Here is a 23,601-nt window from a genome sequence, read left to right as displayed (position 1 = left end):
TGGCTGACTTTTTTTATTTTATTTATTATTTTTTGGTTAAGTTCAAATATGTCCTGTTTCCATGGAGATGGTCAGACACACAGCAAGCCACTCAGGAAGCAGCAATCTTTGCTTTTATTCTGCAAGGACAATTGAAAAGACAGGACACACGGGGAGAGAGAGGGGGAACAACCGGGGAGGATCACATGACTAGAGCACCATGAACTTTTTTTTTTTTAACACTTTATTCCATTTCACCAAATGAACAACAAATATGGCATTGAACAAGACAATCAAAATACAGAACCAGACAGACAAGCCAAAAGTAGTAAACAGGTAAACCAACAAATAAAATAAAACAAAACATAAAGACAAAAAACAACAACAACAAAAAAACAGGTTTAGAGGTTTTCTGACAGCTTGAGATCATCTACCGGGGTATAAAGTTTTACAGCGTTTGTCGTCTTTATTGCTTTCAAAGATGAGAAGTAATGACAGAGCTCTTCAAGAAATACAGAAAACAGAGGTCGGGTTTTGAAAAATCGACTCTTGTGTATGAAATACTTCCCAAGAATAATAAATGTATTCTTTGTCATTTCATGTACTGCATTTTTCATAAACACACCAAAGATTACATTGTCTCTGATGAAATCAGACAGATGTTCAAATTTAGGAGATAACCAATAATGAAAGTCTTCCCAGAAAGCTTCAGAGAACTTACAGTCATAGAACAAGTGTGCTGTTGTCTCAATGTCCTCGTCACAAAAGGAGCAGTTGTTATGAACCAGTCCAAAACAATGTCTAAGAAACTCTCCTGAGGGATATACATCGTTAATAATTTTGAAATGTACTTCCTTTGCTTTTGGTATTATTGGATATTTAAAAAATTTGGATCTTACACTCTTATCTTCTTCTTTGGAAAAACGTTGCAACAATTCTGTTTGATGGGAGAGGGTTTAGTTCTTGAGTAAAAAAATTTCGGAGGGTAACATTAGGTACTTATGAGTTATTAAGGTCATGTCCGTTTATCAAAAGCCATGGGAGATTCAGATTTATATGGTCTAAATCAAGATTAGATGTTGTTTGAATTACAGCATGTGGAATTGCCCTCACAACTTTATCATATCATTTCTGATCGATCAAATCAAACTTGGAGCAAAACATATTGTAAGGCATAATGTTACCATTGTCATTAAGTAAGTGTGTTACAGACCACGTTCCTTTGTCTAGCCAGTTTTTATAGAATAAGGTTTGTTTTTGTACGTCACATATCTACAGTTCATAAGGGCGTGTTATGAGGACTGAAGTTATGCTTGTATCATTTTCCAATATAATGAAACCTGTTCATGAAATTTGGAAAGTTTAATAGGGAGCTTCTTCAGGTCATAATCACATTTAAGAAGAAAACTAATGCCTCCTAAATCCCTAAAGACTTTACTTGGTATATGAAACCAAATGCTTTCTTCAAATTTTAAGAAGGATCTTAGCCAATTTATCTTAATAGTTCCATTAATACATTCAATATCAATAGCTTTAAGACTCCCTTCTTCGTAGTCTTTAACCATAGTTCCTTTTTTCATATAATGGATTTTCCTTTTCCAGATAAAATTAAAATTAGCTTGATTTATGTCTTTTATTGCATTTTCTGGAAGTGATAATGAGTATGCTGGGTGGATCAACCACGAAATACATTCCATTTTAGTAAGAAAAGTTCGGCCTATGATAGAAAGATCTCGTTGAGACCTTAAGTTTAGACAGGATTTGCATTTCTCTATAGTATTCCAAATATTAAGATTTTCTATTCTGTTCCTTTGTAATGTGTATGCCTAGGTATTTCACCGTCTGTTTGACAGGAATATTATGAATTACTGTTAAGGAGGAGCTGTGGATTGGTAACAACTCACATTTTTTAAGGTTTAATCTAAGACCAGATGCCCTGGAGAAGAAATCTATAGTTCTAAGAATTTTTGGAATCTGACCATTTTTAAGAAATATAGTTGTCATTGGCCAGTTGACTAATTGATAAAACTTTTTCTGTTATTGTTAATTTTTCAAAATCATAATTTTTGATAAGAATGGAAAGCATTTCAACAGCTGTAATGAACAGTAAGAGAGAAATAGGACATCCTTGCTTGATACCTTTATTGATTAGAAATCTTGGGGATGTACCTTGCGGCAGCACTACTGGGCTATTAGTGTCTTTATAAAGTAATTTGACTATATTCAGAAAGTTTTCACCAAATCCAAACAATTCTAAGGTACGAAACATAAACTTGTGTTCAATTGTATCAAAAGCTTTAAAGAAATCTAAGAATAAAAGAAACCATCATTTATTAGGTGACTGTAATCTAGTAGATCAAGCACCAATCTATATTGTTGAGAACTGACCGCTCTTTCAAAAAAACAGATTGTGTATCTGAAATAATTTGTGTGATACCAATTTTAAGTCTATTTGCATAGATATGTGTAAGAATTTTGTAGTCATTATTAAGCAGGGTTATAGGTCGAAGGTTATCAATTAGTTTTGGATCCTTGCCAGGTTTAGGAATAAGGGTAATGACCCCTTGCTTCATTTTAGTTGGTAAAATGAAGGTTTCAGAAATTTCTCTTATCATGTTGAAAATAAGGTCTTTGAGATGTTCCCAAAAGTGCCTGTAGAAGTTACCTGTTAGGCCATCTGAACCTGGAGATTTGTCTAGAGACGGACACTTCACAGCTTTCTCCACGTCATCCATTCTGATCTTTGCATCACATATAGTTTGGAAACATTTATCTACTTTAGGGATCCATTCTTTGACATGGTCAAAGAAATGATCAGCATCTGTACATGAGTAGGAGGAGGAGTACAACTTACTGTAGAACTGAAAAATTTCTTTTGAGATTTTATCTGGGTCAGCACATTCCTGGTCATCAATCAACAGAGTTTTTATGGTATTTCGTTCTTGCCTTTTTTTCTCCAGTCTACAAAAGTAAGCTGAGCTCCTCTCACCCTCTTCTATCGTCTTTGCTCTCGATCTGATATACGCCCCTTTAGCCTTTTCTAAATAAATATTATCCAATGAAGAATGCAAAGTTCTAAGTATAGCTTTGTCATCATCACTTAATCGGATTTTAGAATAGATACTATTTATTTCTTTAATAATTTCTGTTTCCCTTTTCTTACTAGTTCTGCTTAACATTTTACTGTTTGATATGGAAATTTGCCGCACCTTATATTTGAAAAATTCCCATTTATCTCTATAAGTAGTAAAATTTGAGTCACTGGTAATTTCATTGGTTATAATGTTTTGGCAGAGTGGTTCACATTTTAGAAGGTTTGAATTAAACTTCCAGTAGCCTTTATTTCTTGGGCCTGCATTCATAGACGTAAATATGAGTTTAATTAAACAATGATCTGTTGGAGGTGCTGTTGAGATTATCGACTTCATCTCTAGGTTGGGTTCAAATTCTGAAACAAGCCAAAAATCTAACCTGGATTTGAGGGAGCCATCTGGTTTAAACCAAGTAAAATTAGAAGTATTAGGGTTAAGGGAACGCCATATATCCTTTAGTTTGTATTTACTACAAAGATCAAGCAGAATTGAGTCATGTAGAGGCAGTAAACACTTGAAACTACTGTCAGACATTTAACAGACTTTTTTTTTTTTTTTTTTTAGAAAATATGAGAAAATACTGTACCTTGTTGGTAGCTTGGTTTGAATATTTCTAGTTCCTTGTTTAAACAATAAAAGGAGAAACTTTGCTCAGAAAAGACCACCTGTGAATAAAAGGAGGTAGTAAAATGATTTAGAATAAACTCGACTTTGGTGGGTTATTTGGGGGTTTGTTTTGTATTATTTTAAATCCCCTTACCACTGAACCACTCTTAAAGACAGTTTTAGACTATAAACAGAGGTGTTTCTATTGGAATGAAACAGGCTTAAAGCATTTGAACTAATGAAGGTGAATGATAATGAGGCAAACTTCTCAAGCATTTTAGAAAGAATGCAAAACGGGTTTTAACTCTTATGTTACTGGGTTACTAGTTGACCCTGCTACCATGGATGTAGCCCACATGTCCTTTGTAGTCCACGTTCTTCCCTGCGGCTCTTGCTCGCTCCATCTTCGGCCATGCAGCTGCGTGCGCCTCTCTGTCAGCTTTGCAGAAGTCTTGTTTGAATCGGACTTTCATGTCTTGGCAGACCTTGGAGTTCTTGAACAGCTTCCAGATGGCATCACGATGGTGTCTCATGGTGAACTGGATTATAACCTGGCGGGGCCTTCCGTCTAGTCTTCTGCCGAGATGATGAACAGTATCGACCACTGTTTCCATGGTTGAAGACCACTGTGGTGCTATTTTGGACAGCATACTTATGGTGACATCTCAGATGTGTTCGTTGTCTTCTTTCAAGCCATATATGATGAGAGTCCATCGTCTTTTGTATCTCTCCAACTCTATCACTTTTTCTCTCAGCTCTTCGTTTCCCTTCATGAGATGCCGCATTTCTTTTTCTATTTTTTGTATCCTCCCTTTGCACTCTTTAATGTCAGCAGCATTCATCTCGACGAGTCTGGTAACATTAGCTAACATGACGGAGTTTTCTCTGAGTTGCTCACCTAAGTTTTCAATCTTAGCAGTTAGCTTATCTATAGCGTCAACGATAGCTGCATTTGGCATTTCGTTTGGCTCTTGGGGGAGTCTCATCTTTAGCGGTGGAGCTGGGATTTTTGTTGGAGTAACAGGTGAAGTCTTTCGGAGTGCAGTTGTGGGGGCTTGAAGTTGAGGGAAGTTTAGCTTCTGCTTTCCCGCCTGGCATGATTGGATAAAAGGTCCTCCTGAAGTAGTTTAACTTCCTGGCTCGTACACCTTTTTATTAGTCCACTTTGTTATGAAAGATCTGTCTGACACGTAGCAAGGTTTTTTCCAGTAAAATAAGGGGCAACTGCATGAGAGCCCAAGTCTAAGCGCTTGCCTCGTCCGCCATCTTGCCAGAACTCCTATATTTTCGCTAGAGCGCCATGAACTACGGCCTCTATATACTGTATGTGAGACTGGCCCCACCCACTGCCATACCAGGAGTCAATTTAATCCAATATCCATTAAAACATCATTTATTCCTGTGTATCATCAATGAATAAACACAAATGAATCTGTCAGAGTGCAGAAGTCTCCATTACTGCTGTAGTTCTCATTCCTGTCACAGGGGGGCGACGGTCTAAGGAGTCTGCCAGGATCCAATCAAGCAGCAACCTCCGGTCCTAAAAAATGAAGCCAATGCGGAGGTGCAAAAAATTGCTATACCGCAACTGTCCACTAGAGGCTGGCTGCAGGAAAACCGGAAGTTCCGTCTGCACAGATGTTAAACAGCCAGTTTTGAGACACAAAATAAACCGGTTTACAGCCTGGTTCAAAACACCAAACGTGTCTGATTAGCTAGTGTCTTATTGTGCTTTTTGTACCACGATCGTTTGGATTATATTTTGGATAAACCTCACTTCACGATTGGCGTGTCTCATTTGATTGACAGATAGCTTGGCAGGCAGAGGCTCCGTTCCTGTCAACCGGAATGCCAGCTAGCAGGCTGACAGGAAGTTGCGCTTAGGGGGCGGGCCGATACAAAGTTCGGTTGAGACCGCGATTTCAATATGGAAGCATCCACGGATTGGCTTCAAAAGCCGTTTTACTCCGCCCATTGTAAGCAGATGGCTGACGTCACACGGGGTTGGTCCAGTTCTTTCTACAGTCGATGGATCCAGTAAAGGATTTTAGTTCAAGTTTGTCTCTCTATTCTCCTGATTTGTCAGTTCAACATGAGAAACGAATCAATCATCTAATTTATAATCCACTAATCTATAATCAATTAACTGTCACAGTTATTTATAAATATAAATCTTATATAATGAACACATATATTATAATGTCAGTATATAATACTGGTATAATATATATAAATGTTTGTTATTTATATATTATACCAGTATTACATATAAAATGGTAAATATAAATTATACTATATATATATGTAGTATAATGGTGGTTATAATGTCAGTATATAATACTGGTATAATATATATAAATGTTTGTTATTTATATGTCAGTATTACATATAAAATGGTAAATATAAATTATGCTATATATATATATGTGGTATAATGGTGGTTATAATGTCAGTATATAATACTGGTATAATATATAAATGTTTGTTATTTATATATTATGTCAGTATTACATATAAAATGGTAAATATAAATTATACTATATATATATGTAGTATAATGGTGGTTATAATGTCAGTATATAATACAGGTATAATATATATAAATGTTTGTTATTTATAAGTCAGTATTACATATAAAATGGTAAATATAAATTATGCTATATATATATGTGGTATAATGGTGGTTATAATGTCAGTATATAATACTGGTATAATATATATAAATGTTTGTTATTTATATGTCAGTATTACATATAAAATGGTAAATATAAATTATGCTATATATATATATATATGTAGTATAATGGTGGTTATAATGTCAGTACTGGTTTCTATAGCAGTGGTCTTCAGCTTTAAACGCACTCATGATCCTTCCCATTCAATTTTACTGAACGTTCATCCTCAGAAAGGGGCGGGGCGGGCATCGGAAGGGAAAAATACCCGGATGGGTTGATCTTATCAATCGGCTCTGTGCCTTTAAATCTGGTCGTATTTTGTGACGTCATCACGTAGCGTGAGGGAGGAGCGTCAGCTCCGAGTGAAGAAGTTTGTTAAGTTTGACGGTGAGACTGATCAGCTGACTCAGGTGAGTCTCTCAGGGTTTGTGTGTTTGTTGTTTTTACCGGAAGCTGTCTGTTAGGGACGTCAGTGTTCGGTGTGCTCGTCTGAGGTCAGGGTTCAGGGTTTGGCGGGTCTGGGGATCGAGGTTTAGAGGGAATAGAGAGTCAGAAGAGTCTGCAGTTAAAGTTTAACAGATTTTCAAATAAAAATCAGTGACCAGTTCTGCGCATGTGCTGTGACTGACCAGCTAATTAAAGCACAGGTGTTTAAATGACCTTATAAGGGCAGGGGTGAGAAACGTCATGGACACAGACTGGCTGGAGATCTCAGAAAGAATGAACACTCACATGAGTTTAAACTTTGACCTCTGATCCCTGGAGACACCACGTGACCCCCTCAGTCCCACACAGGAGCATTTATCCAAACAGGATTCATCCTCTCCTCTGATGGAGATCAGCTGTTTGAGAGAGGCATGATGGGTAATAAACTAACAGTGACTAAAACACTGCAGTTCATCAGAGCAGTCAGGCTCATCTGGTCCAGATCAGGGCCCAGTTCAGTCCATGTTCACGTGGGAGTCCAAAACCTATGATGTGAACAAAAATGCTCTCTGATTGGTCAGTATATGAGTTTATGAATGCATCCATACTGACCTTTGACCTGAGATAAACACCTTTGAAATAAATATAAATAAATAATTATGTTTAAAAAATCAAAGCAGGATGAATAAATAATAAATAAATAAATAAGAAATCTTAAATGGATAAATAAATAAATATAAATAAATAATTGTGTTTCAAAAAATCATAGCGGAATAAATAGATAATATATTTAAAAAAATCTTGAATGGATAGATAAATAAATATAAAAAAATAATTATGTTTGAAAAATCATAGAGGAATAAATAAATAATAAAAAAAATCTTAAATGGATAAATAAATAAATAAAAATAAATAATTATGTTTAAAAAACATAGTGGAATAAATAAATAATAAATAATAAAATCTTAAATGGATAAATAAATAAATAAATATACATAAATAATTAAGTTTGAAAAAATCACAAGGGAATAAATAAATAAATAAATATAAATAAATAATTATGTTTAAAAAAAATCATAGAGGAATAAATAAATAATGAATAAAAAATCTTAAATGGATAAATAAATAAATGAATATTAATAAATATGTTTAAAAAAATCATAGAGGAATAAATAAATAATAAATAATAAAATCTTAAATGGATAAATAAATAAATAAATATACATAAATAATTAAGTTTGAAAAAATCATAAGGGAATAAATAAATAAATAAATAAATCTTAAATGGATAAACAAATAAATAAATATACATAGATAATTAAGTTTGAAAAAATCATAAGGGAATAAATAAATAAATAAATAAATCTTAAATGGATAAACAAATAAATAAAAATAAATAATTATGTTTAAAAAACATAGAGGAGGCCACTCTACTGAAACTGCACTTTTGTCGGTAACAGAATCACTTCGCTTGGCCAGAGCAGCTGGTCAGTCCTCAGTTCTCTTACTGCTGGATCTGTCTGCTGCCTTTGACACAGTAAACCACCAAATCCTCCTCTCCACACTCTCTTCACTTGGTATCTCAGGATCTGCCCTACAGTGGTTTAAGTCCTACCTCACAGGGAGATCTTTTAGAGTATCATGGAAGGGAGGAGTGTCTAAACTGCATGGCTTATCAACAGGGGTGCCTCAAGGGTCTGTGCTTGGTCCCCTACTTTTCTCAATATACACCACCTCACTTGGTGCAATCATCCGCTCCCATGGCTTTTCTTATCACTGCTATGCAGACGACACACAGCTATTCCTGTCCTTTCCACCAGATGACACAACTGTCTCAGCTCGGATCTCATCCTGCCTTGCTGATATTTCTAAATGGATGAGGGAACGTCACCTTCAGCTCAACCTGCCCAAAACGGAGCTCATTATCATCCCAGCCAGTCCCACTATGGAACCGCAGATCAGTATCCAGCTTGGATCAAATAATCTCTTGCCCACTAAGTCAGCCCGGAATCTGGGTGTCATGATTGATGACCAGCTAACCTTCAAGCTCCATGTGGCCTCGATTGCTCGATCCTGCCGTTTCGCCCTCTACAACATCAAGAGGATCAGACCCTACTTGACAGAGCATGCTACACAACTCCTGGTACAGGCTCTTATAATATCACGTATTGACCACTGTAACTCATTACTGGCAGGCCTACCTGCATGCACAGTTATACCTCTGCAGTTGATCCAGAACGCAGCAGCACGTCTGGTCTTCAACCAACCCAAGAGAGCTCATGTCACGCCTCTTTTAATCTCTCTACACTGGCTTCCAGTTGCAGCTCGCATTAAATTCAAAACTCTAATCATTGCTTACAAAGCAGTAACTAAAACTGCTCCTGTTTACCTGGAGTCCCTCATCCAGGTCTACACCCCTTCTCGCCCACTACGCTCAGCCAGCGAAAGGCACCTGGTACTTCCAGCACATCATGCTCCTAAGTCACTAGCTCGACTCTTCTCCTCTGTTGTCCCTAAATGGTGGAATGAATTACCCAACTCCATTCGATCTACAGACTCCCTGTCTACTTTCAAGAGAAGGCTAAAGACCCAGCTCTTCAGAGAACACTTTGCACTTAGCTAGGCAATTCTCTACTGTTGTCCCCAGTAGTAGATTGAGTCTCAGCCAGACTATTCTCCACTGCTGCCCCCAGTGGTTGAATGAGTTTCCCAACTATAGTTAGCTCGCACTGTCCTGCTCTACTTCTGGGATTTCTTTGCCCAGCTCTTTGGGAATGATCCAGCACTTGGTACTTGGTAAATAGTTGTTGTGAAGTCTAATGAATGGCGATTAGTGATCCCACATTTTCCTTGATTCATTGTTGCTGTCTAATAACAAAAAAAAAAAACATAAAAAACAAAAAACAAAAAACAAAAAAAAAAAAACAAAAAAAAAAAACTACATAAACAACGTATATTTTAGGTACTCTGCCTTAAACTCTACACGGCAGCACTTGCGTCCAATTGGACCTGAAGCACTTGATGGCACTTACTGGTGTTGTTTCTTCTTGTCTAGATCGTTGCTTGTGTTGTTCTTGCTCTCAAATGTATGTCGCTTTGGAGAAAAGCGTCTGCTAAATGACATTGTAAGGAATGAATAAATAATAAAATCTTAAATGGATAAATAAATAAATATACATAAATAATTATATTTAAAAAACATAGAGGAATAAATAAACAATAAATAAAAAAAATCTTAAATGGATAAATGAATAAATAAATAAATATAAATAAATAATATTTTAAAAAATCATAGAGGAATAAATAAATAACAAATAAAAAATCTTAAATGGATAAATAAATAAATAAAAATCTTAAATGGATGAATAACTAAATAAATAAAAATAATAAATATAAATGTTCAACAAATCAAAATGGGATAAATAATAAATAAAATTTTTTTTAAATAAATAAATTTAAATTGATAATTCAGGGTCAATTGTAAATCTTAAATAAAAAAAGATTTCATAGGTATCAATAAATTTTTGATAAATAGATGGATAAATAAATAAATAGTTCTGAGTCACAACTAAATCTTACATGAATTAATAAATTAAAAAAATATTTCAGTCATTAATAAATCTTAAATCAGTTTGAGTCTCAAAACCCTTAAACTAATGAATAAAAACATAAATATCAGTCAGAATTATTGTGTGAAGAGTGAACTTGAATAACTCGTATTTAAACGATCTTGATGTGAGGACATCATTTCCTCTTAACCCAATAAATAAAAAAAAAAAACAGTCTAAAAAAGGGGCACACTGAGCATGCTCAAAGTTGGTGGTCCAGTCAACGTGCTGGAGGAGAACGGATCTCCTGAGAGTCCTGGAGGTGAAGGGGTCTCCTGAGAGTCCTGGAGGTGAACAGGTCTCCTCAGAGTCCTGGAGGTGAATAGGTCTCCTGAGAGTCCTGGAGGTGAACAGGTCTCCTCAGAGTCCTGGAGGTGTACAGGTCTCCTCAGAGTCCTGGAGGTGAAGGGGTCTCCTGAGAGTCCTGGAGGTAAACAGGTCTCCTCAGAGTCCTGGAGGTGAAGGGGTCTCCTGAGAGTCCTGGAGGTGAAGGGGTCTCCTGAGAGTCCTGGAGGTGAACAGGTCTCCTCAGAGTCCTGGAGGTGAACAGGTCTCCTCAGAGTCCTGGAGGTGAAGGGGTCTCCTCAGAGTCCTGGAGGTGAACAGGTCTCCTCAGAGTCCTGGAGGTGAACAGGTCTCCTCAGAGTCCTGGAGGTGAACAGGTCTCCTCAGAGTCCTGGAGGTGAACAGGTCTCCTCAGAGTCCTGGAGGTGAAGGGGTCTCCTGAGAGTCCTGGAGGTGAACAGGTCTCCTCAGAGTCCTGGAGGTGAAGGGGTCTCCTCAGAGTCCTGGAGGTGAACAGGTCTCCTCAGAGTCCTGGAGGTGAAGGGGTCTCCTGAGAGTCCTGGAGGTGAAGGGGTCTCCTCAGAGTCCTGGAGGTGAACAGGTCTCCTGAGAGTCCTAGAGGTGAACGGGTCTCCTGAGAGTCCTGGAGGTGAAGGGGTCTCCTGAGGGTCCTGGAGGTGAAGGGGTCTCCTGAGGGTCCTGGACGTGAAGGGGTCTCCTTAGATTAACCGTTTTTTTATTTGATTATTTTTTGTTCACGAATTAATTATTGTTGTTAATTATTGATTTATACATTAATTTATATTGAATTATAATGAAGTGATTGTCTATTTGTCAACCTTTAATTGGACCTTTTTTTTCTGTGCAGTGATTGGTTCAGAGAGGTGATGATGTCATCAGTTAAAGTAGAGAGCGTGGTGAAGGTGGGTGCTCTCATTGGTGAAGGGCCGGTGTGGGAGGAGTCGGAGCAAACGCTGCTGTTTGTCGACATCGTTGGAAAGAAGATCCACCGCTGGAGCCCATCGACCAATCAGATCCAGTCCGTGGAGACCAGTGAGCCAATCAGCACACAGCAAACAGACACAAAATTAATGACCAATCAGAGGAGTTTATTCAGAAAGTGTTGAGTTTTTACCTTCAGTAGAACGGCATTTATGACGGGAGAGGCAGAACAAGGACGTTACAAAAAGAAACAGACAAACGATCTTAAAACCAAATATTCCTATAATAATCCTGTAATGATACTATAATAGTAATGATAATATATAATGATAATAATAATATAATAGATCCTATATAATAATAATCCTGTAATGATACTATAATAGTAATGATAATATATAATGATAATAATAATATAATAGATCCTATATAATAAAAATCCTATAATAATCCTGTTTTGATCCTATGTTCATCTATGATAATCCTTTTTCACAATATTTAATGTTTACAAAATGTATAATTTTTTTTTTAATCAAATCTATAATTGCGTATTTTAAAGAAGCAGGAAGTGACATCACACTGAAGTTTAACCTTGGATATGTCTGACCCTCTCCAGGTGACATGGTCGGCTTCGCTGTCCCTCGCCGATGTGGCGGTTACATCGCTGGAGTTGGTCGATGTTTCGTGGCTGTTGATTGGTCAACTCAGGCGATGACATCACTGCTGGAGGTAGACGAGGACAAACCAAACAATCGCCTGAACGACGGGAAGGTCGACCCAGTCGGACGCCTGCTGGCAGGTCAGTCAGTTGTCTGAGCGGCGTCTCCATGGTATCTGTGTGTCTGAGCAGTGTCTCCATGGTATCTGTGTGTCTGAGCGGTGTCTCCATGGTAACTGTGTGTCTGAGCAGTGTCTCCATGGTATCTGTGTGTGTGAGCGGTGTCTCCATGGTATCTGTGTGTCTGAGCGGTGTCTCCATGGTATCTGTGTGTCTGAGCGGTGTCTCCATGGTAGCTGTGTGTCTGAGCGGTGTCTCTCCATGGTATCTGTGTGTCTGAGCGGTGTCTCCATGGTAACTGTGTGTCTGAGCGGTGTCTCCATGGTAACTGTATGTCTGAGCGGTGTCTCCATGGTAACTGTGTGTCTGAGCGGTGTCTCCATGGTAACTGTGTGTCTGAGCGGTGTCTCCATGGTAGCTGTGTGTCTGAGCGGTGTCTCCATGGTAACTGTGTGTCTGAGCGGTGTCTCCATGGTATCTGTGTGTCTGAGCGGTGTCTCCATGGTATCTGTGTGTCTGAGCGGTGTCTCCATGGTAACTGTGTGTCTGAGCGGTGTCTCCATGGTAACTGTATGTCTGAGCGTTGTCTCCATGGTAGCTGTGTGTCTGAGCGGTGTCTCCATGGTAACTGTGTGTGTGAGCGGTGTTTCCATGGTAACTGTGTGTCTGAGCAGTGTCTCCATGGTATCTGTGTGTCTGAGCAGTGTCTCCATGGTAGCTGTGTGTCTGAGCGGTGTCTCTCCATGGTATCTGTGTGTCTGAGCGGTGTCTCCATGGTAACTGTGTGTCTGAGCGGTGTTTCCATGGTAACTGTGTGTGTGAGCGGTGTTTCCATGGTAACTGTGTGTCTGAGCAGTGTCTCCATGGTAGCTGTGTGTCTGAGCGGTGTCTCTCCATGGTATCTGTGTGTCTGAGCGGTGTCTCCATGGTAACTGTGTGTCTGAGCGGTGTCTCCATGGTAACTGTATGTCTGAGCGTTGTCTCCATGGTAGCTGTGTGTCTGAGCGGTGTCTCCATGGTATCTGTGTGTCTGAGCGGTGTCTCCATGGTAACTGTGTGTCTGAGCGGTGTCTCCATGGTATCTGTGTGTCTGAGCGGTGTCTCCATGGTATCTGTGTGTCTGAGCGGTGTCTCCATGGTAACTGTGTGTCTGAGCGGTGTCTCCATGGTAACTGTATGTCTGAGCGTTGTCTCCATGGTAGCTGTGTGTCTGAGCGGTGTCTCCATGGTAACTGTGTGTCTGAGCGGTGTCTCCATGGTAACTGTATGTGTAGGCGGTGTCTCCATGGTAGCTGTGTGTCTGAGCGGTGTCTCCATGGTAACTGTGTGTGTGAGCGGTGTTTCCATGGTAACTGTGTGTCTGAGCGGTGTCTCCATGGTAGCTATGTCTCTGAGCGGTGTCTCCATGGTAACTGTGTGTCTGAGAGGTGTCTCCATGGTAACTGTGTGTGAGCGGTGTTTCCATGGCAACTGTGTGTCTGAGCGGTGTCTCCATGGTAGCTATGTGTCTGAGCGGTGTCTCCATGGTAACTGTGTGTGTGAGCGGTGTCTCAAAGGTAGCTATGTGTCTGAGCAGTGTCTCCATGGTATCTGTGTGTCTGAGCGGTGTTTCCATGGTATCTGTGTGTCTGAGCAGTGTCTCCATGGTAGCTATGTGTCTGAGCAGTGTCTCCATGGTATCTGTGTGTCTGAGCGGTGTCTCCATGGTAGCTGTGTGTCTGAGCAGTGTCTCCATGGTAACTGTGTGTCTGAGCGGTGTCTCCATGGTAGCTATGTGTCTGAGCGGTGTCTCCATGGTAGCTATGTGTCTGAGCGGTGTCTCCATGGTAACTGTATGTCTGAGCGGTGTCTCCATGGTATCTGTGTGTCTGAGCGGTGTCTCCATGGTAACTGTGTGTCTGAGCGGTGTCTCCATGGTAACTGTATGTGTAGGCGGTGTCTCCATGGTAGCTGTGTGTCTGAGCGGTGTCTCCATGGTAACTGTGTGTGTGAGCGGTGTTTCCATGGTAACTGTGTGTCTGAGCGGTGTCTCCATGGTAGCTATGTGTCTGAGCGGTGTCTCCATGGTAGCTGTGTGTCTGAGCGGTGTCTCCATGGTAGCTGTGTGTCTGAGCGGTGTCTCCATGGTATCTGTGTGTCTGAGCGGTGTCTCCATGGTAACTGTGTGTCTGAGCGGTGTCTCCATGGTAACTGTATGTCTGAGCGTTGTCTCCATGGTAGCTGTGTGTCTGAGCGGTGTCTCCATGGTAACTGTGTGTGTGAGCGGTGTTTCCATGGTAACTGTGTGTCTGAGCAGTGTCTCCATGGTATCTGTGTGTCTGAGCAGTGTCTCCATGGTAACTGTGTGTCTGAGCGGTGTCTCCATGGTAACTGTATGTCTGAGCGTTGTCTCCATGGTAGCTGTGTGTCTGAGCGGTGTCTCCATGGTATCTGTGTGTCTGAGCGGTGTCTCCATGGTAACTGTGTGTCTGAGCGGTGTCTCCATGGTATCTGTGTGTCTGAGCGGTGTCTCCATGGTATCTGTGTGTCTGAGCGGTGTCTCCATGGTAACTGTGTGTCTGAGCGGTGTCTCCATGGTAACTGTATGTCTGAGCGTTGTATCCATGGTAGCTGTGTGTCTGAGCGGTGTCTCCATGGTAACTGTGTGTCTGAGCGGTGTCTCCATGGTAACTGTATGTGTAGGCGGTGTCTCCATGGTAACTGTGTGTCTGAGCGGTGTCTCCATGGTAACTGTGTGTGTGAGCGGTGTTTCCATGGTATCTGTGTGTCTGAGCGGTGTTTCCATGGTATCTGTGTGTCTGAGCGGTGTTTCCATGGTATCTGTGTGTCTGAGCGGTGTCTCCATGGTAGCTGTGTGTCTGAGCAGTGTCTCCATGGTAACTGTGTGTCTGAGCGGTGTCTCCATGGTAACTGTGTGTCTGAGAGGTGTCTCCATGGTAACTGTGTGTGAGCGGTGTTTCCATGGCAACTGTATGTCTGAGCGGTGTCTCCATGGTAGCTATGTGTCTGAGCGGTGTCTCCATGGTAACTGTGTGTGTGAGCGGTGTCTCCATGGTAGCTATGTGTCTGAGCAGTGTCTCCATGGTATCTGTGTGTCTGAGCGGTGTCTCCATGGTAGCTGTGTGTCTGAGCGGTGTCTCCATGGTATCTGTGTGTCTGAGCGGTGTCTCCATGGTAGCTGTGTGTCTGAGCGGTGACTCCATGGTAACTGTGTGTCTGAGCGGTGTTTCCATGGTAACTGTGTGTCTGAGCAGTGTCTCCATGGTATCTGTGTGTCTGAGCGGTGTCTCCATGGTAGCTGTGTGTCTGAGCGGTGTCTCCATGGTATCTGTGTGTCTGAGCAGTGTCTCCATGGTAGCTATGTGTCTGAGCGGTGTCTCCATGGTAACTGTGTGTCTGAGAGGTGTCTCCATGGTAACTGTGTGTGAGCGGTGTTTCCATGGCAACTGTGTGTCTGAGCGGTGTCTCCATGGTAGCTATGTGTCTGAGCGGTGTCTCCATGGTAACTGTGTGTGTGAGCGGTGTCTCCATGGTAACTGTGTGTCTGAGCAGTGTCTCCATGGTAGCTGTGTGTCTGAGCGGTGACTCCATGGTAACTGTGTGTGTGAGCGGTGTTTCCATGGTAACTGTGTGTCTGAGCGGTGTCTCCATGGTATCTGTGTGTCTGAGCGGTGTCTCCATGGTAGCTGTGTGTCTGAGCGGTGTCTCCATGGTAACTGTGTGTGTGAGCGGTGTCTCCATGGTAGCTATGTGTCTGAGCAGTGTCTCCATGGTATATGTGTGTCTGAGCGGTGTTTCCATGGTATCTGTGTGTCTGAGCAGTGTCTCCATGGTATCTGTGTGTCTGAGCGGTGTGTCCATGGTAGCTGTGTGTCTGAGCGGTGACTCCATGGTAACTGTGTGTGTGAGCAGTGTCTCCATGGTATCTGTGTGTCTGAGCAGTGTCTCCATGGTAGCTGTGTGTCTGAGCGGTGTCTCCATGGTAACTGTGTGTGTGAGCGGTGTTTCCATGGTAACTGTGTGTGTGAGCGGTGTTTCCATGGTAACTGTGTGTCTGAGAGGTGTCTCCATGGTAGCTATGTGTCTGAGCGGTGTCTCCATGGTAACTGTGTGTGTGAGCGGTGTTTCCATGGTAACTGTGTGTCTGAGAGGTGTCTCCATGGTAGCTATGTGTCTGAGCAGTGTCTCCATGGTAACTGTGTGTGTGAGCGGTGTTTCCATGGCAACTGTGTGTCTGAGCGGTGTCTCCATGGTATCTGTATGTCTGAGCGGAGTCTCCATGTTTTCTGTGTGTCTGAGCAGTGTCTCCATCGTAACTAGGTGTCTGAGCAGCGTCTCCATGGTAACTGTGTGTTGTGTCTCAGGTACCATGGCCAGGGAGGTGAGACCAACTGAGCTGGAACGCAAACAAGGGTCTCTTTTCTCCGTGACGTCTGACCTCACTGTGAACAAACACCTGAGCCAGGTAACGTGTGATGACCATGTGGTTGAGACATGGTCATCTGTCTATTCTTTGTCTTCTTTCTTGAAGTTTCCCTCTAATAGTGCATGTTGATGACACCGTTCTTTTTATTAAAACAGGGGGCGTGGTCTAACCAACCCTACCGTCCAATTATCCAGTGAGTGATAACAGGGTTGGGTATGGGTTCTTCCTGATTGGATGGTTGCAGACAATGAGTCTGATGATAAATGATGAAAAATTACATTTTAGTTCTGCTTAAAGCGCCCCTTCCTGGTTGATGCCACTCTGAAATGTTTCTAGACTGCTGTACTCTTTAATTTCTTCCTGATGGGGACACAGCTTTAACACCCCTAAGACTGACCTTTGACCTTCGTGTATCTCCGGGTCGACAGACTGACCTTTGACCTTTGTGTGTCTCCAGGTTGACATCTCTAACGGGATGGACTGGTCGTTGGATCAGAAAACATTCTTTTACATCGACAGTTTGGCACTGACCGTTGATGCATTTGACTATGACATCATCACAGGTCACCTAGGTAACCATGATGTTATCTTAACAGTGTATAGTGTCTGTAAGTCTATGGCTGTGTCTGAAACCACTCACTCGTTCCCTCCCTATCAAGCGGCAACCTCCAGTCCTGAAAAATGAAGCCAATGCAGAAGTGCAAAAAAATTGCAATACCGCGAGTATCCACTTGAGGCTGGCTGCAGGAACACCAATAGTCTCGTCTGGACACCTGTTAAACAACCTGGTTTTTACGCTAGAAATAAACTGGTTTACAGCCTGGTTTTTACCCTAGAAATAAACTGGTTTACAGCCTGGTTTTTACCCTAGAAATAAACTGGTTTACAGCCTGGTTTTACCCTAGAAATAAACTGGTTTACAGCCTGGTTTTACCCTAGAAATAAACTGGTTCACAGCCTAGTTTTTACCCTAGAAATAAACTGGTTTACAGCCTGGTTTTTACCCTAGAAATAAACTGGTTTACAGCCTGGTTTTACTGTAGAAATAAACTGGTTTACAGCCTAGTTTTTACCCTAGAAATAAACTGGTTTACAGCCTGGTTTTACACTAGAAATAAACTGGTTTACAGCCTGGTTTTACCCTAGAAATAAACTGGTTTACAGCCTGGTTTACACTAGAACTAAACTGGTTTACAGCCTGGTTTACACTAGAACTAAACTGGTTTACAGCCTGGTTTACACTAGAACTAAACTGGTTTACAGCCTGGTTTAACACTAGAACTAAACTGGTTTACAGCCTGGTTTTACCCTAGAAATAAACTGGTTTACAGCCTGGTTTAACACTAGAAATAAACTGGTTCACAGCCTGGTTTAACACTAGAAATAAACTGGTTCACAGCCTGGTTTAACACTAGAAATAAACTGGTTCACAGCCTGGTTTAACACTAGAAATAAACTGGTTCACAGCCTGGTTTAACACTAGAAATAAACTGGTTTACAGCCTGGTTTAACACTAGAAATAAACTGGTTTACAGCCTGGTTTAACACTAGAAATAAACTGGTTTACAGCCTGGTTTAACACTAGAAATAAACTGGTTCACAGCCTGGTTTTATCCTAGAAATAAACTAGTTTACAGCCTGGTTTTACCCTAGAAATAAACTGGTTTACAGCCTGGTTTTACCCTAGAAATAAACTGGTTTACAGCCTGGTTTTACCCTAGAAATAAACTGGTTTACAGCCTGGTTTAACACTAGAAATAAACTGGTGTACAGCCTGGTTTTATCCTAGAAATAAACTAGTTTACAGCCTGGTTTTACCCTAGAAATAAACTGGTTTACAGCCTGGTTTTATCCTAGAAATAAACTGGTTTACAGCCTGGTTTAACACTAGAAATAAACTGGTTTACAGCCTGGTTTAACACTAGAAATAAACTGGTTTACAGCCTGGTTTAACACTAGAAATAAACTGGTTTACAGCCTGGTTTAACACTAGAAATAAACTGGTTTACAGCCTGGTTTAACACTAGAAATAAACTGGTTTACAGCCTGGTTTAACACTAGAAATAAACTGGTTTACAGCCTGGTTTAACACTAGAAATAAACTGGTTTACAGCCTGGTTTTACCCTAGAAATAAACTGGTGTACAGCCTGGTTTTATCCTCGAAATAAACTGGTTTACAGCCTGGTTTAAGCCTAGAAATAAACTGGTTTACAGTCTGGTTTTATCCTAGAAATAAACTAGTTTACAGCCTGGTTTTACCCTAGAAATAAACTGGTTTACAGCCTGGTTTTACCCTAGAAATAAACTGGTTTACAGCCTGGTTTTACCCTAGAAATAAACTGGTGTACAGCCTGGTTTTATCCTCGAAATAAACTGGTTTACAGCCTGGTTTTATCCTAGAAATAAACTGGTTTACAGCCTGGTTTAACACTAGAAATAAACTGGTTCACAGCCTGGTTTAACACTAGAAATAAACTGGTTTACAGCCTGGTTTAACACTAGAAATAAACTGGTTCACAGCCTGGTTTAACACTAGAAATAAACTGGTTCACAGCCTGGTTTAACACTAGAAATAAACTGGTTTACAGCCTGGTTTAACACTAGAAATAAACTGGTTCACAGCCTGGTTTAACACTAGAAATAAACTGGTTCACAGCCTGGTTTAACACTAGAAATAAACTGGTTCACAGCCTGGTTTAACACTAGAAATAAACTGGTTCACAGCCTGGTTTAACACTAGAAATAAACTGGTTCACAGCCTGGTTTAACACTAGAAATAAACTGGTTCACAGCCTGGTTTAACACTAGAAATAAACTGGTTCACAGCCTGGTTTAACACTAGAAATAAACTGGTTTACAGTCTGGTTTAACACTAGAAATAAACTGGTTCACAGCCTGGTTTAACACTAGAAATAAACTGGTTTACAGCCTGGTTTAACACTAGAAATAAACTGGTTTACAGCCTGGTTTAACACTAGAAATAAACTGGTTCACAGCCTGGTTTAACACTAGAAATAAACTGGTTTACAGCCTGGTTTAACACTAGAAATAAACTGGTTCACAGCCTGGTTTAACACTAGAAATAAACTGGTTCACAGCCTGGTTTAACACTAGAAATAAACTGGTTCACAGCCTGGTTTAACACTAGAAATAAACTGGTTTACAGCCTGGTTTAACACTAGAAATAAACTGGTTCACAGCCTGGTTCAAAAATACCAAACATGTGTCATTAGCTTATGTCTTCATGTTCTTTCACCTTACGGCCAGTCCGGTGAATTTTTTTGTACCATAACAGTTTAGATTATATTTAGGATTAACCTCACTTCACGCTGATTGGCACATCTCATTTGATTGACAGATAGCTCGACAGGCAGGGGCTACGTGTCTGTCAACCAGAATGCTAGCTAGCTAGCTGACAGGAAGTCGCGCTTAATGGGCGGGCCATTAGGTAATCCAAAGTTTGGTTGAGACCACGATTTCAACATGGAAGCCTCGCAGATTGGCTCAAGAGCCGTTTGAGTCCGCCTATTGTAAGCAGACGGCTGACGTCACATGGGGTTGGTCCAGTTCTCTCTACAGTCTCTGGTCCCGATCCACTCTATAGTGAGCAGCATGTAGTGGACTATAGAGTGGATCCATTTCAGACCCAGCCTCTGTCTGTCTATATCTCTAGCTACTCTTTAGTCTAATCTGTTAGTCAGAATAAGTGTGTTTTAAGTGTGTAATAGTGTGTATTATTAGTGTATTGATATGTACAGTGTGTTATATTCTATGCCTCCCCTGTCCACCAGTCAGCCTATGCCAGCGAGTAACTGAAGCCTAGCAGCTAGCACAGAGGACAAAAGCTAACGGCTAACATGAGTCTAAAAGGTTAGGGTTATTTATATGTACATATATATACAGATAATCTGTGTATAAATGTTTAATATCTATATGTAATGACAGCTGACTAGATCAGTGTTCACACTTCAGTAATGGAACTTCAATGTCTTTTAATCATGCACTACTGCTCTTTCCTGTCTTTCTCTTTTATTTTTAATCATTTCATCTATTGTAGTGATCAATACATGACATGGTGATTTTAAGTACAAGCCGAACTCAGGTTTACTTAAATCACCTGCACAAAGTATGTCCAAGTACTAAACAGAGGTGTTTCAGTGGGTAAACCAGGTAAACCCAATGAAAAAACCTGGTTTGACTCTGATGAAGACGCAGTGCGCATCGAAACGTTAGTCCTCTGCACCTGATTAAACGTCATCAAGTGATTCATGTGCTCCAGTTTTTTCATTGGGTTTACCTGGTTTACCCACTGAAACACCTCTGTTTGTTGCTGGTCCTTCTGTGAGCACCGACCTCCACTAGTGGAGGGGCTGAAGTGCAAGAGACTCTCTCACCATTATGTCCAAGTACTGTTTATTATCAAGTATAATTTAAGATGTGACTAATAAATAAATTAATAAATAAATCACCTGTGTCTTTCATTTCTATCAGTGTGTATTTTTGTATTCATTATCATTCTCTTTAACAACCTCTTTTTTGCATCTGTTTGTTGGTGCAATACTGTGGTTGTGTTGCCTAGGTAACCGTCGTGTGGTGTATCGGATGGAAGAAGGGGAGGGGCTCCCTGACGGGATGACAATTGATGTAGAAGGTCATTTGTGGGTCGCATGTTATAACGGTGGGCGTGTGATCAACATTGACCCAGCAACAGGTAGGAACAGAACAAGACCTGAGGGTCAAACATTCTCTGTGGTCAGGTATGGTCTAACATTCTCTCTGTGGTCAGGTGTGGTCAAACATTCTCTCTGTGGTCAGGTGTGGTCTAACATTCTCTCTGTGGTCAGGTGTGGTCAAACATTCTCTCTGTGGTCAGGTGTGGTCTAACATTCTCTCTGTGGTCAGGTGTGGTCAAACATTCTCTCTGTGGTCAGGTGTGGTCAAACATTCTCTCTGTGGTCAGGTGTGGTCAAACATTCTCTCTGTGGTCAGGTGTGGTCTAACATCCTCTCTGTGGTCAGGTGTGGTCTAACATTCTCTCTGTGGTCAGGTGTGGTCTAACATTCTCTCTGTGGTCAGGTGTGGTCTAACATTCTCTCTGTGGTCAGGTGTGGTCTAACATTCTCTCTGTGGTCAGGTGTGGTCTAACATTCTCTCTGTGGTCAGGTGTGGTCTAACATTCTCTCTGTGGTCAGGTGTGGTCAAACATTCTCTCTGTGGTCAGGTGTGGTCTAACATCCTCTCTGTGGTCAGGTGTGGTCTAACATTCTCTCTGTGGTCAGGTGTGGTCTAACATTCTCTCTGTGGTCAGGTGTGGTCAAACATTCTCTCTGTGGTCAGGTGTGGTCTAACATCCTCTCTGTGGTCAGGTGTGGTCTAACATTCTCTCTGTGGTCAGGTGTGGTCTAACATTCTCTCTGTGGTCAGGTGTGGTCTAACATTCTCTCTGTGGTCAGGTGTGGTCTAACATTCTCTCTGTGGTCAGGTGTGCGGCTGCGCTCTGTGTCTCTCCCTGCCATGAAAACCACTTCCTGTTGTTTTGGTGGTCCGGATTTCTCTGACCTTTATGTGACCTCTGCCAGTCTTGGCCTTGACCAGTCAGAGATGAGACAGCAGATGGAGGCGGGACACACCTTCAAGGTGAGGCTGAAATGAAGTGACCCTTTAAAACCTGCAGCCTAAAATTGTTCTGGTAGGACCTCTGTAATCCTAAATCATCTGTAGGTCAATCATAGGTCCTTTGTAGATCGTCTGTAGGTCAATCATAGGTCCTCTGTAGATCGTCTGTAGGTCAATCATAGGTCCTCTGTAGATCGTCTGTAGGTCAATCATAGGTCCTCTGTAGATCGTCTGTAGGTCAATCATAGGTCCTCTGTAGATCATCTGTAGGTCAATCATAGGTCCTCTGTAGATCGTCTGTAGGTCAATCATAGGTCCTTTGTAGATCATCTGTAGGTCAATCATAGGTCCTCTGTAGATCATCTGTAGGTCAATCATAGGTCCTCTGTAGATCATCTGTAGGTCAATCATAGGTCCTCTGTAGATCATCTGTAGGTCAATCATAGGTCCTCTGTAGATCATCTGTAGGTCAATCATAGGTCCTCTGTAGATCGTCTGTAGGTCAATCATAGGTCCTCTGTAGATTGTCTGTAGGTCAATCATAGGTCCTCTGTAGATCATCTGTAGGTCAATCATAGGTCCTCTGTAGATCATCTGTAGGTCAATCATAGGTCCTCTGTAGATCGTCTGTAGGTCAATCATAGGTCCTTTGTAGATCATCTGTAGGTCAATCATAGGTCCTCTGTAGATCATCTGTAGGTCAATCATAGGTCCTCTGTAGATCGTCTGTAGGTCAATCATAGGTCCTCTGTAGATTGTCTGTAGGTCAATCATAGGTCCTCTGTAGATCATCTGTAGGTCAATCATAGGTCCTCTGTAGATCATCTGTAGGTCAATCATATTTGTAGACTGCAGTTTTAAATCAGACTCAACTCTACTCATTTCTTCACCACTGATCACGACCTGCTTGTGTTTTCAGGTGACAGGACTTGGGGTCAAAGGTCGTCCACCATGTCTTTTTTCTGGATGAACTCCAGGAAGTTGAAGCAGCCAATCACTGCACAGTTCACCTATTCAGAGACTTTGAGCACTCTAATTACCATTAGTTTTCATTAATGATCAATAATTAGGAAATAACCAATCAGTAAAAATACTGATACTTAAAAATGTTCATTAATCTTAAATAAAGTCAGTCTTCATCATCATCATCATCATCATCGGTATTTT

At 41.0% G+C, this 23,601-nt stretch overlaps 1 protein-coding gene across 1 annotated transcript; it reads left to right on the top strand.

Moving 5' to 3' along the window:
- The first annotated feature begins 6,696 nt into the window (after positions 1-6,696).
- On the top strand, positions 6,697-23,588 carry rgn (regucalcin). The gene is made up of 8 exons (XM_041782167.1): positions 6,697-6,762; positions 11,540-11,724; positions 12,230-12,412; positions 16,756-16,856; positions 17,275-17,389; positions 21,398-21,529; positions 22,301-22,455; positions 23,354-23,588. The coding sequence occupies exons 2-8, from the start codon at positions 11,559-11,561 to the stop codon at positions 23,402-23,404; spliced, it is 903 nt and encodes a 300-aa protein (XP_041638101.1). The 5' UTR covers positions 6,697-6,762; positions 11,540-11,558; the 3' UTR covers positions 23,405-23,588.
- The last annotated feature ends 13 nt before the right edge of the window (positions 23,589-23,601 follow it).

Source organism: Cheilinus undulatus, linkage group 24 (genome assembly GCF_018320785.1).
Source record: "Cheilinus undulatus linkage group 24, ASM1832078v1, whole genome shotgun sequence".
NCBI classification, from domain to species: domain Eukaryota; kingdom Metazoa; phylum Chordata; class Actinopteri; order Labriformes; family Labridae; genus Cheilinus; species Cheilinus undulatus.
The sequence above is the reverse complement of the archived record's forward strand: the minus strand, read 5'-3'. Positions and strand labels throughout refer to the sequence as shown.

Coding starts and splice junctions, on each gene's coding strand:
- rgn (XM_041782167.1), top strand. CDS start 11,559: ATGATGTCATCAGTTAAAGTAGAGAGCGTGGTGAAGGTGGGTGCTCTC. Junction 12,413..16,755: donor AGTCGGACGCCTGCTGGCAG/GTCAGTCAGTTG, acceptor GTTGTGTCTCAG/GTACCATGGCCAGGGAGGTG. Junction 21,530..22,300: donor CAACATTGACCCAGCAACAG/GTAGGAACAGAA, acceptor CTCTGTGGTCAG/GTGTGCGGCTGCGCTCTGTG.